The 13,886-nt window shown below is 44.3% G+C and overlaps 1 protein-coding gene across 15 annotated transcripts in view; it reads right to left on the reverse strand.

Annotated features, from left to right (window-relative positions):
- NDRG3 (NDRG family member 3) overlaps positions 1 to 13,886 on the reverse strand; it is a 60,191-nt gene that overhangs the window by 25,394 nt on the left and 20,911 nt on the right. For 6 of the 15 annotated variants that reach the window (XM_014886241.2, XM_088174987.1, XM_088174982.1 and 3 more), the window contains exons 2-3: positions 7,758 to 7,862; positions 1,641 to 1,676 (exon numbers count right to left, since the gene is read on the reverse strand). In XM_014886241.2, the coding sequence (XP_014741727.1) occupies positions 1,641 to 1,676; positions 7,758 to 7,814 (93 nt within the window). In that variant the 5' untranslated portion in view covers positions 7,815 to 7,862. Of the gene's footprint in view, positions 1 to 1,640; positions 1,677 to 7,757; positions 7,863 to 9,001; positions 9,095 to 11,147; positions 11,302 to 13,886 lie in introns of those variants that run through there. The other 9 variants (XM_088174995.1, XM_088174991.1, XM_088174994.1 and 6 more) reach the window with 3 other exon arrangements.

Raw genomic sequence — 13,886 nt, forward strand, 5'->3', positions numbered from 1 at the left:
GTCTCATATTGCAAACACTACATTGTATAAGATAATAAAATCCATCTCACAAATTCTTTAACTTTTGCCTTAAAATCCACCAGGTCCCTTGCAGACTTTGCTGCAATTGGAAGCTGATTGAGAACTTCACTGCATGGCAACTGGAAACCCAGCCTCAGATCTGGGGCTCTGTTTAAAGAAAAGTACAAATAGGCTTTGCTTGTTGAAGGAAAGTGTAGAGCCAAAAGGCAGCAGCTACACACAGCTCTATGACAGAGCCTTTTCCCACTTTCCCACTCCACTCACAGCCAGGCATAGGCACACTCAGAGCTTTGGTGGGTCAGCAGAGGCCAATATGCAATATATTCATATTCTTCCCAATCCTGGCACACAGACCTCAGCAGGAAGTGACTCTGTTGTCTACATTTCCTCAAAGGCATTGCACCTATTTTTACACATTACCCATCTGACATGGGAGCACACTTTACCTCTAAAGGTAACAGAGAAGATATAGATAGTGGACACAAGACAGTACAGGAAAGTGTTTTAAACCCATTGTCTAACCTTATTTTAAAAGAAAAAACATTGCTTAACACTATAGCTGATTTTCAGATCAGACACTAAAGTTATAATGTGATTATAGTGATTTTTATACTTGTAGGCTTTAAGATACCAAAACGCACAATTAATTGAGCTAAAGCAGTACACTGATGTGTACCTGCCCACATGGCGTGGACAATATCAGCATTTGATATTAAGACATATGGACTGCCTTCGTAGGACTGTATTTACTATATTCCTGCTGTGCATAGGTTTGCAAATGGTTTTCTGGAATTACCTACATCAACAGACTTCTACTAAATTTATTACATGATGTTGCCAGCCCCTGGTGTGCTACAGCAGTGCTGTATGACCTGCCCTGTGCTGAGCGGAGCACTACAGACACAGCAGCCTGCAACTGCTAGAGAGAACAACAGCCACTAGCTGCATACCCACATGCTCAGTGAGAAGGCAACAGAATAATCTGGTATGAGAAATTACCCTGTGCTCCACAAAATGTCCCACAGAATGTCAGTGCTTTGCTCTGCCTATCACAGAGCATGTTCTCTGTCTTGGATGCTGGTGGAACAACCACTTCTACGAACGGATTATTCCTATGGCAACCAGAGCCATTGGGCTCACCTCTGTACCATCAATAAACTCCTGGTAAAAACCATGGCTGTGCCAAAATAGGCCCAGCAAAGCAATGTGCTGTATCTGGGGCAGATCTCTCACTTCCATCTCCTCTCAAGGAGGATGCCTCAAACAGGTAGAACGTGCAAGCTCCTCCTTTCTCAGCCAGTGAACCAGACGGGACACGAAAGAGCTGCAGCTCTTCAGCATACTGAAGTTTTCCAAGAAACTGTTCTTCAGGAGACCAGCCATCCAGCAAGATGTTGTGTAGCCTTGGCAGAGCAGTCTGCACCTCAGAACTTTCCTGCTGCTTGGCATGTAAGGGTGAAGGCTAATTTCTGTCACGGGATATATTCCAGTTCTTATTGATTAAACCTTAACAGGAGCTAAAATTAAAATACAAAGGGTTTTTTTTAATCTGTCTCAACATTACTGCTGAGCTATGAGGAGTTACCAAACTGATCCTTGTCTCCTGCACATGGTCTTACCTGACAGTCGAAGTCCTGGAAATTGCGAGCTGCATTCTGTTAATAAAAAACAGGACAAAAGAAAAAAAAAAAAGAAAAAAAAGAGATCAGCACAATGCGTCAGAACACCCCCAACAACATCATGAAAGTTACCCATAGAGACCTCTGTTACAGCACAGTCGAGACTAGCTGCAGTCAGGTAAGCAGTGAAATGTAAGACCTGTACAAGCAAACTCCATGCAAGATCTACCCATTCCTATACAACAAAGGTTACAGGGCTGTAAGGAGGCTACCAGCTAAGAGAAGTGAGTCCTTGTGTGTACAGCTGAGAGTGTTCAAGCAGGGACAGGTGCACATAGGAAAGACGCTGACCACAGCTGGGCTGATATGGGTCAGGGTTTTGTGTGCTCCTGGTGTCCATTAACAATATGGATGCAAAACCCCTAAAGGAATACTCCTGAAATCTCACAAACTGAGTGCAAGAAAACAAGCCATGCAGTCAGCTCCTGTGCAGCCACTGTTCCAAGTATGGGATTGTTTCACGACAGATGCAGGGACCTGCAAGCTCCTGAAATCTGAGTGCATGGGAACTCTGCAGTAGCTCACCACTGACTCTTCCCAGAGGGTAACCTCATGTATGCAGGCAAACAGTCAGTACACTTGGCACCCCGCAGCTTGGAAGGTGTGCAGGAACCTGTCCATGTGCCCATGTGATTTGTGAAACACTATCTCTAACCACACAGTAGGTTACATCACTGAAAGCTGTCAGCAAAAGGCTGAGCAAACCACCTGAGATGGCATTCCAGCTTATGTGTTTTAGGCATAGCATCTGTCGTGGTTTGATATTGGCCAAACACCAGGCACCCACAAAAGGCATTCATTCACCCTCTCTTGCTCTCAGTTGGGCAGGAGAGGGAAAAAAATTAACAAAGGGCTCATGAGTTGAGATAACGACTGGGAGAAAACACTCTAAGGGTAAAACAGGTCCAAATTTAAAGGTGCAAAGTAAATTTATTATTAATACAGTCAGAGAAGGATAATGAGAAGCAAAATAAGCCCTTAAAACACCTTGTTTTCCCCTAGCCCCTTCCTACCGACAAGAGCAAGGAGACAAGGTGTGTGAGTTTTGGTCAGTTCATCACTCGAGATCTTCTGTTTGCTCAAGGAGAGGAGTCTTTTCTCTGCTATGCCATGGGGTCCCTCCCATGGGAGACAGTTCTCCATGAGCATCTCCAGCATGGGTCCACTCTCATGAGCAGCAGTCCTGCTAAAATTGCTGCAACGTGAGTCCCTCCCATGGGCACACAGTCTTCCCAAAAGTGCTGCAGCATGGGTGCAGTCCTCCAAGGACAGGTTGCTCTAGTTTGGAAGCAAGGGCCCTCTGTCTCTGGAAAAAGGGGCTCTCTCTCCATTTGGGTCTCCCACTGGATCACAGGTTTCTTTGGCATCCACCCGCCCCGGCATGAGTGCTTCTCCCATGGGCTGCAAGTGGATCTCGGCATCCCCCATGACCCCGTGGGCTGCAGGGGCACTGCTGCTTCACCATGGTCCTCACCATGGTCTGCAGAGGAATCTTGGCTTTGATGCTTGGAGCACCTGCTCTCCCTCCTTTTCCACTGACTTTGTTGTCGCCATGTTTCCCTCACATGTCCTCACTTCCTCCTCTTCTCTGACTAGAAGAAAAAACTGCTGCTCGTAAGTACTTTAGATAACAAGTTCTGCTAATTCAAAGATGCCTGCAGGATTCTGCAGCTCCAAGAGGTCGATCTCGTCCAGGTTCTGCACTGGAGAGTCTCTGACCATATTTGTGCCGCCGGCCACGCGGCCCTGCCAGCACCAAGTGGGCAGTGGCGGCCGCCGCGGCGCCGGTGCTGTTTGACACCTCTCTGCATGCAGGGCTGGGAGGAGAAGCTGCTGCCACTGCCGCTGCCCTTCTTCCCACAGCACGGCTGGCTGGCAAGGCCAGGCAGGCAAAGCCATGGCAGCAGCTGCGGTGCCTTGCCACCCCTGGAAAAAACTGAGTGCGTGCTGTTTTGATTTTTCTTCTTAAATATGTGTTGAGAGTTGGTTTTTCCTTCCCTCTTTGCCTGTGGAATTTTTTCCCATTGACATGCTAAGAAGCACTGATGGCTAGGTCCTTGAGATGGGAGAGGGGGGACCTCCCTGACTTTTTTGGGAGTTTCTCTAGGGGGGGTGGGGGACGGGGACACCACGAGATTAGAAGCAGCTAAAAGGAGGGGGGGGGGGGGCAGTTGCTCTCTCTCGCTCTTGGTTTCGGAGGAGGAAGGTCACTGCTACCCCTGCCATAGCCCAGCCAGGAGCTGCCTCTTCTTCTGCTGTTGGACCCCGCACCCCTGCCCTGCCAGGACACCCTGCCATTTCAGTTCGCTGTTTCCAAGCGTCCTGCTGAGCACGGGCCGACCCTGCCCCAGGGTTCCTGAGCAAAGCCTCTCTCCTCCATCCCCTCCCGTCCGGGCCCCGCCGCCAGCACCGCGCGCTGCCCGAGCCCGCGCCACAGCGCCCCCTGCAGGCGCGCCCGGATCATCGCCCCTGCCCGCCGGGAGCCGCCAGCGCTCCCTGCCGGCTGTGCCGGGAACTGCACCAAGGGAAAGTGCCCGCGGCCGAGAGCTGGGACTGGGCTCCTGTTCTGTTCGCTGTTAATGCCAGAGCTGGGCTTGTTCTGTTTGCCTTGCTGTACACACTAGTCAAGAACTGTTATTCCTACCCCCGTATCTTTGCCTGAGAGCCCCTTAATTTCAAAATTATACTAATTCAGAGGGAGAGGATTTACTTTCTCCATTTCAAGTGGGAGGGGGAGAGCCTGCTTTCCCTATCAGACACCTGTCTTTCAAACCAGGACAATATGTCATCCAGAGGTGTTACCAACCTCTCTAATTGGGCCAGCAGCATATCCATTTTCAGAGCCACCAGAGATCGGCTCTGTCGGACATGTAGCTTCTAGCAGCTTCTCACGGAAGCTACTCCTGTGGCCCTCCCCTGCTACCAAAATATCAGGCTGTGCCAAATCAACGCAGCACCTTAATACTAAAATTACTAGGAGAAAACTAGGATCACATACGGACAACTGAAACACGCCAAAGATTTCTTCTAGCTGAGCACCCTCATTCGTCTTCATGGGTAAACACCTGGCTGTGTTTCCCTCCCCACAGAGCCTTGCCTTGCTAGTAAGAACAAGGGCTGTTACCTATGTTCCACACTTCAAGACACCTGAGATTGTTTTGTGCAGGACATGGCAAAACCCACTAAATCCTCAGGATTGAGGAAAAGAAAATATAAAGCAGTCTCCTCTTATTTCAGTTTGAGACCCTGAAATTAATTGAGATTTCTGACATCACCACCAGCTTGTGAAGCAGGTCAGTTCAGTCACCCATTTCTTTATGGAGAAACAAGAAACTTCTGTACACAGCACTGGATTTGGATGGTGCATGCTAAGTAAAAAAGAAGGTGATCTGAATTTGTACTTAGAAAAGTCTGAGATTCCCCAAGCAAGTGGAGAGGAAATGACACCAAGCAAGGAACGAGGCTCTGAATTGAGCTGCTTGTTGTCAAAGTGTACCATGAGCAAAAGAAGCTGACATGCCATGACTCCCATATACTTGATTTTAACACACTGAAAATCTGACTTTAAACCATTTATTCATTTTCTTAACTTGAGAAACTTTAAGGCAAGTTTTTCAGGCCTCTGAACATGCCATGGCTGCACCTCAAAGCACAGAGCTGTCTGGGCTGACTCAATCCAGCCAAAGGGCTGCCCATTTCATTTCCTGAATCCAGCTCTGACATTTCAGTAACTTTCCACTGAGGCTGAATTAACAGGAATCAAAGGTGCCAGAATAACTGTCACTGGGATAGCTTTTCTGATCAGGCAATACTCTCTTTTTCTCTCTCTTTCAACTAAATGGGGACATTTGAAGTTCCTTTGCTTCCCCAGTAAAAAGTCACTGCATTTTAGTGAGTCTGAATAAGGTGAACAAACGTAACGTATTTTACTTCCCTGCAGTTGATAATAGGCTTAAGTTACACACAAACAAAATAGTGTTTATATTTTTTAAAAGTTAAGGTTGTAACTTTTTGCTGATTTGAGGCAGAACAAAGCCTGGACTGAGTGGTCCACAGTGGCATCACCTACAGTTCAGACAAGTGAACAAGATACAACCCATTTCCACTTCCACTGGTAATTGCACTGGTTTCAGAGTTTGAGACACCAGAGCTCCTTCTCTGTGTACAGCAGCCTTTTTATCTAAGGAGTCCATGAGCACTCACTCATTAGCACCTTAAGAGTGTTACTGTACTATTTCTGGCCATTAATCCATGCTGGCTCAAACTCCTGTATCTAAAGTGTGTTGGTCAGTTAAAACCTTTGTGAACTGCCAGCTCAATAAATTTTGGACTCTGATATGTTGCACAGAGCAGCAGGTTATTGCACCACACCCTTATACTCCATAAACTATGTCTAAAGAGTACACATGTATTATCTCAAGCTTGAAAGCCTTAATAAGGGCCAGACCTTGGAGGTGGCTGCTCCCTGAGGCCCTCATTTTGTTAAAACAAAGTGTGAAAAGGAGAGCCACAGCAAACTTCTCTTCCCATGCAGTTCTGAGGATGATTCTGGAGCTATCCTTCACATTTCTCCCTACTAAGATATTATCTATTTCCTGTAACTTTAACACTGAGTCAAGCAAAGAAGTAATCACTCTCTCTGAGTCCTTCTGCAACCTGGTTAACAGCACCTGCTGTTCTGCTTGGGCAAGCACTGCACATTTGAACCACAACTGACACCACAGCAAGGACTGGATGGAGCTGATCAGGCAATATTTGACAGAAAGACCGGAAACTTATAAAGTGAAAAACACTTAGATTTGGCATGCTTCAATACCTCCTACATAGGTCAGCTGACTGAAGCAAGGGCAATCTACCCAGCTGAATTCAAACACAGAAAATCTCAGGAGAATCATGAGCAAGATCTGGGCCACTGCATTTAGGAAGCTTGTCTTCTGTAAATGTGTCTCTCTTGTTTTGAAATTCCAAACTGCCCTCAAAGCCTGTATTCCGCATTTTTATTTGCTGATCTACACTGATTTTGTACTTTCAAGACTCACCCTTCCAGGAAACTTTTTTTTTAAATGGTAGAAGCCCAGTACTGAGCACTAGTCTGTTAGAAAGGCAGCTGGACTGCAGATTTCAGTTGAGTTTTCAGATTTCACATATACTAAACAGATGTGGACAATGTGCCACAGACAGCCCTTTGGCAGCACAAGCCAGTTCTTGATCATCAGCCGTCAAACAGCAAAGCCTTAGGAATTCCTTCCCATACCATTAGACTTCGCTGTGAGCTATGGAAAATGACCAAATCACATTGCTCATCATCACAGCTTGCAGATGCAAGATGCTAGATCTTGCTGGGATGCCCGTAATGAAGTTAGGCACTCTCAACAACAGTTTGTGGCAGAATCCAGTGAGGCTCTTCTTCCAGTGAGCCCAGATGGCTCCTCCCCAGCCCATAGAAGACAGAGTGAAAGACTTAAACAGCTACTGCAATGCAATGATTTTCCAAAGTCTCAGTACTGCATAAATCTGGACTGCTTTAACTGGGCTCTGCAGACATTGAAAGGAAATTACTCTCCATTACTAAATCCAGGGAAACACGGCTGTCTTAGCGGTCAAAACACTGAAGGATCACTTAAGACAGAGTATTTTAAACAAAAAAAAGTAAAAAACCCAAACCAAACAACAAAACAAAATAACAACAACTCAAAAGAAACCAAACAAAAAACATCCAGCATTTCTCTAACAAGGAAAAATTTATTAGACGTTCTACAGCTACACCAAATCAGGAATGGGATCACCTTTCCAATTCCTGCCCAGCCTTTGCAAATCCTCAGTACAGGCACGACATACTGATGGGCCAGGACTCCAAAATTACCTAAATTGTGGTGGTCTGTCCCTGAGCATTTAGAAGAGTGGGTGGTGGTAGATTACCAGAGTGGGGAAGAATTTACTGGGTTTCAGTATTTAAGGTACTTCAATCTGTAGACAGATTCTGGCAGCTAGGACTCCTTGCCAGACACAAAGTCATCCCAAGCACACCTGTTTTGACAAAGCAGCAGCCAGCATTACCTTGTCATTCAGGAGTGGTTTGATCTCTGTCAGCTGAACATCCTGCAGTTCATCCATTGTGCCGTAAGTATAGCCAATTAATCTTCAAAGCAGCAAATAGGGATTCTGAAACAAAGGCATGTTGTTAGAAACAGCATTACAAGATATGCTAATCAAAGAATGCTTAGAGATTTTTTTTGTTAGACTTGTCTGTGCTTCAAAAAAAGCCTGAAAGAAGTTGGTTCTTGATGCAACACAAAGTACCTGTAAGTGCAGGAGGCAAACCCTGTGCTGCTCTCACTGTGTCAGTCTGGTTACTCTTTGCCCTGCCCACTGAAAGCTGCCCCTTTCAAGTGAAAAACTGCATCTACTTCCATGCATTGCTGGTATTTCAGCCACAGCGTGTCTGGAAATGAACTGGAAATTGATCAGCAGAGAGAAAAACTAGCATGCCCTTGCCATGCCCTACATACCCAAACCCCAGCATCCTGCCACCAAAGGCAAGGCTGTGCTGTATCCCTGAGACATACAGCCAAACAAAACTACATCCACACAGGAGATGGAGGTGTGGAGATCCACACTCCTTGCTGGCAGAACATAAGAGAGTCCAGAACTCAGGGCAGGCCCTTGCTGTAGAAGGTGAGATAGAAAAATGGCCCTAGGTAATGCTGGTCCAGTGGAACATGTGCAGACAACACTGTTAGCTTGGCAGCCCAAACCATCATTCCATCAGATGGTGCAGAGTCAGCAAAGGTAAGAAAAAAACGTAATCAACAGCATAAGAAACTGCCATATGTCTATGGGAAATTGCTGCTGCCCCGGAGCCAGAGGAGAAATCTTAAGAGTATAAATAGCAACTAAGATGGAGGAACAATATGGTTGAGTTTACAAGGCATTTAATTTTTTACTCTAGACACTCTGGCTGTGTTTCTAGACAGAAGAATTTCTAGTGCAAACACCTGCAGCAACATTAAAAGGGCTCTGGCAAGAGATGATCACACCTGATGGTGCAGACTACCTGGTTGTTCAGGAAAATTGTACCTATTACTGCATATGAAATAAATGAAGTCATCAACTTCATTTGATGGAAGAGAAGTAAGCATGTGGTGGACTTCCTGGGCATCAGCTGAGCGTGTGAGGAAAATACTTCTGAATATCGTCACAAATCAAATTCTTTGTCTAAGATACTACAGGCTACTAACCACAGAAGAAAATGAGTGGAAAAAGAACAATTGTGTTCCAATCCACCTTAATTCACAACATACATGTGCTGAGGAGGAGGCGTCCTCTTCACTCCAAATGCTGTGCAAAGCTGCACCCTTTGTGCCAGGACTAACAATGGTGTGGCTGAAGCCAGTCTGTCACGAAACAAACCAAACCAAAATGCAAATCAGCCATAGGAACATTGATCTCTTTTACCTCCTTTGCTTTGGGAAACTCAATTATTTTTCTTTCTCAGACTTTTTTTTACTGTAAAACATACCAGTTGTGAGAGTTCAAGAAATCAGTTAATCTACAGGCAACAACCCCCTTACTTCACAATTAATTTTTATTCAGAAGAGGAATAAGAGTCATTATGTAGTGCACCGTAAGCCCCAGAGGAAAGCTCATTACTGTCATACTGCTAAGATATTATGGAATAAAAAAATATGTCTACTAAGGAATTACAATTTCCATATATACTGGGACTGATCAAGAGCTCAACATCTACCAGGTTCTCTCCAAAACAGCATCACACAAGGTTACAGACACAAAAGGAATTTTAAACAAGCATCATAAAGCTTATCTACAGGTAATGTGATGGAGTACTAGAATGACCACCTTCACCTTATTAGTTGGAGAGTGCATCCCTTCTCTTATGGTCATTTGAAAAGACACCCACTGGTGGCATGCAAGAAGGTCATGCTTATTCTTGGGGTCACCCAAGAGACAAAAGAAATTGTCCATTCTACCCAAAGGAATTAAAAAACCACCAACCACCTTTCTCTGTGGGTTTTTATACATGTGGGAGTTTTCCTGAGTATTGGCTTCAACACCCTGCAGTTTTGCCTAAACTAGAGTCTACAGAGAAGGAGGGCACCAATAAAATAACCCCTCTGTACTGATCTGTGGCTGACCAAAGAACACCTCAGAGCACCAATTGCTCTGCATTATGTTGCTCAAAGAAACCTTTGCTATAGCCTTGCAGGTATTTCTTCTAGTTTCCCCTGAGCTATACAAAGTTCCAGAGAGACCTGAGATGCATCCTACATTTACCTGCCCAGGTACATTGTTTGCTGTCAATATAAGCACATTCATGAAGTGTGCAAAGTCTAGAGAAGGGGAGACACACATTTTGTACTCATGCACTACGTTGTTAATCATTTATTATATGAGAAGAATAAAAACCTAGTAGGGGTTCAAAACGAGGATTATCAAATGCATTTATCTCATCAACTTTGATTTAATACTTGGCCTCTAGATGCAACTACAGTGCACACAATAAACAATACTGAAACAACACTGAAATTAATCTGATGTTATCTTCCTGGTCCACTATTGCTCCAAATGCTGCCTTAAGGGAAAGGGGGTCTCTAGAGCAAGCTGCTGTCAGCCATAATGTGCACTGTGTGCTGCCCCTTTCTTAAAGCAAGCTGGGTAGCAACCAAAAAAGGCTGCTGATTTGGGTGCTGAGAATTATGTGAAACTTCCTTGAGACAGAAGAGACAACCTTCCTTAACACCAGCTGGGTTCAAACAGCTGTGAAAACCTCTGTAGGGAAGTTCACAGAAGAGACTTGTTCTGCAGTGAGTCTGTAGCACAGTCAGTCTCAGCTCATAGCAATTCTCACCCAGAAGTAAGACCTACAAAGGGAACCAAATACTGAGGTGTGCCAGGAAGTCATTGAGAACTGCTCAACTGAAAGCAAAATCACACAGAAAAATTAAACCTGCACCACCTCAGACAGTGGATTTTTTCTAAACATTTTGATTCTATATCTATTCACCTATCTTGTAAAGTTTTTTGAAGGCTTTTTGAGGGCACAGAGGGTCCCCATCACTGCTTGCAAGCAGCTTTTTTAGTGTACTGAACCAGCTCTTCCCAATCCACTCACTAGAGAGCTCTCCAGAAAATGGCTGACACAGCCTCAGGACTTCATTCTAATCTGGTCAGAGGATATTCCATTGGCAGATGCATGTACTTTTCCCAAGGTTTTAGCAAGCTCAATGCAATTGCCCTAGATTAAATCGGGGTAATTTCTCATTACAGCATAAAATCTACTAGTTCTACATGACTATTTGCCACAACTTCACCTGAGCACTCTGCTATGCTCACAGCAACATGTTTTGGTTTGAAACATGGCAAATAGGCACATTTGAGCAAAAAAGGCCACAAAAATACTCAAAAGAGGAAGCTTTGTAATAGGGAGACCTTTATAGAGCACATCTCCAAGTGCAGAGGCAAAGGAAAGGGTGGGGTGTTGGTGACCTGGGCTATCCTCTGTTCCAGCCGTGCTAAAGACCCCTTGTAAAAGCTCTGCAGACTTGTCTGCCGAGGAAACAATTTTCTTCCTCCATTCCTCCTGTTATTTAAAGAGACAAACATGTCATTTCACAAGCTGAAAGCAAGTTTAAAATACCACAACAAAGCAGCATAAATATTCATAACACCGAAAAGATTTTTGTAGAAGACAGGCCACAGGCAAAGCAAAAGGTTTGCCTGAAACAATCCATAAACAGCCCAGCACCACCTGCTTTGCAAATATTCCTCTTGCTTCTATTTATATATCACTATAAATACATTCAAATCCCCCAGCTGAAACTATCTATCCATTTCCAAAGGTTTCCTAAAGGCTGAAATATACTCTATGCTTTTTGAAAACCAGTAAGATGAGAATCCAGGAAAGATGTGATGAATCATTAAGCACAGAGATTAGAATCAGAACAGAAGACAGAATGCTACAAAAAACCAAGGCAGATGAGCCCCCAAAAGAAACCATCTACCTCATAAAATAAGATCTTAAATACATGCTTGCATGTTTACTCTAAGCAAGGCTGCTCTCAATTTACATCATTTCAATATACAAAAAAAAAAATAAATTGGAGTAAAGTTCAGTAAATCAAGAGCATGAGTACTATAGGCCTTAACCCATCGAGTGTGAATTGCAATATCTGTAGGTTCTGAGGCTACACTTTCTGGTCATTGAAGCTCTGACACAACTGCTTTCTGCAGAGTTAGGAGCTGCAAGAGCTGCATCTTGAAATCACATCTGTTTTCTTACGGAGGTACAATCTTTCCACACTATTTAGGAACTCACGGCAACAAAACCTTACATTCAGAGGCTAAAAATTCTTGGGTTTTCACCTCAATTTTCACTACAGCTTGTAATTTGTTACCTCCATAGCCATTTACACTCTTGCTTTGTATGTTAACCAGTGAGGCAAAATTACACTCATCAGTTGTCAAGCTGTTCTACAAAACATGGCATTACATGTACCTAAAGATATGCTCCCTCATTTGGCAAACAGAGGCAAGCTGAAGAAGCTCCTCTCTAGGGACTCACAGCCATGACAACGAGGGTAAGGTTCCTGAGAACCTCACAAGATTCCCTGACAAGCCAGCCATGTCTTATAAGATGGACAGAAGTGTTGCTCCCATGTATGCAAAGGAAGTCGAATAAACTCACAATTTGCAACCCATGCCAGAACCAAAGAACACTACCCATGGTGTGCAGGTTTGCTGCTCAGGCATTTATTTCTTCAGCCATGTGTGCTGTGTAGCTCTCCACTGCAACTTCTTCCTTTCTTTTAAGGGGATTCCTGCTTCCTGTGCCGCTCTCCCACAGATGGGAAATCCTCAGCCTGACTGGGCAGACCACAGTCTTGGCATACAGATCTCAGCTAACTTTCATTTATGGGCCTTGACACCCTCGGGCATTCCTGTTCTGTTGCTCCTCTGCCCTACGCAAGCCTCTGGACAGCAGCGTGCTTCCCAAAACCTGCACAGGCTACTCTGTTTTCTATACTAAAATGTTGGCTGACATGGTAAACTTCCAGAGAAACAGGCAAAGGGCCCTAAATTCAGTTTCAAAATATTTTCCAAGGTTACTCACTTTGCATTCCAGCTCGTGTATTTTTGGGAACGTGCCACATGGTGCTCCACCTCCAAGACAAACTGTATACCTACAGAAAGAAACTGTGCTCTGCTTCACCAGTGCAGTCCCAGCTTCGCTGTTGCCAAAATGATTTTTGCTTTTGTATCTATATTATATAAAGATAAAACACATTCCAGAGCTCCAAGCCCTGGAGGAACAAGGTTAAGCTCTCTGGGAGCCAAGGTTGAAACCAGCTCTTTGAGACACATTTTCATAAACAAAGTTTAGTTCTTATCTAAGGCAGGAAGGAGAATTCAGAAAAGGGTAGAACCAGGGAGGAATTACCTCATCACTTGTGCTTCTCATTGGGGATTCCTGACAAATATGTTAATTTGCTAAACTTGCAAAACTGTATTCACCCTATGCAGGGGTGGGCATTTTCCCGTATCAGCCCACCGATGCCCTGAATACAGACTAGCCTTTATATTACCTCCTATACTAATATTGTCTCAGGAGTGTGTTGTTTTATTCCTAGCTCTTTCAAGGCATCACTGTACGCGAGCAAAGCAACAGCAACTTCCTAACCCACCATAATTTTACATCCCTAAAGTCTGAGCTACACCTAGGACAGAAATGTCAGCTGCTGCATGTAATTTCTAAGGTGTTTAAACAATACCTACATTTAGCAATGGTTTTGTAAGGAAAAGGTCTGTGCCATTTCTCCTGATCATGGTATCTCTTTCAAACTCTTTCCATTAATTCTGGATGAATCCAATTTTAATTAAAAGCAGTGTCATACTACCATGGGTGTAACTGAGCTCAGCAAGAAGGACACTGTCTCAGGTGATAGCCTGAATTAACAGGTATTGATGATAGGACTGATTAAGCAAGAACACTGTAAAAGTCTTTAAAGTGTTTTACATTACCTGGACCAGTGCCCATGAAAACACTGCTTTATGCTGAGCTCCCCTAAACAGGACAGTCCAAGAAGTCTGAGAGCTTTAGAAGTTTTAGAGACATCCAGAATATAAATTGTAATGAGAAATTTCTCTGACGAAAATTGTGCAAATTATTTG

Source organism: Sturnus vulgaris, chromosome 17 (assembly GCF_052056855.1).
Source record: "Sturnus vulgaris isolate bStuVul1 chromosome 17, bStuVul1.hap1, whole genome shotgun sequence".
Classification (NCBI taxonomy): Eukaryota; Metazoa; Chordata; class Aves; order Passeriformes; family Sturnidae; genus Sturnus; species Sturnus vulgaris.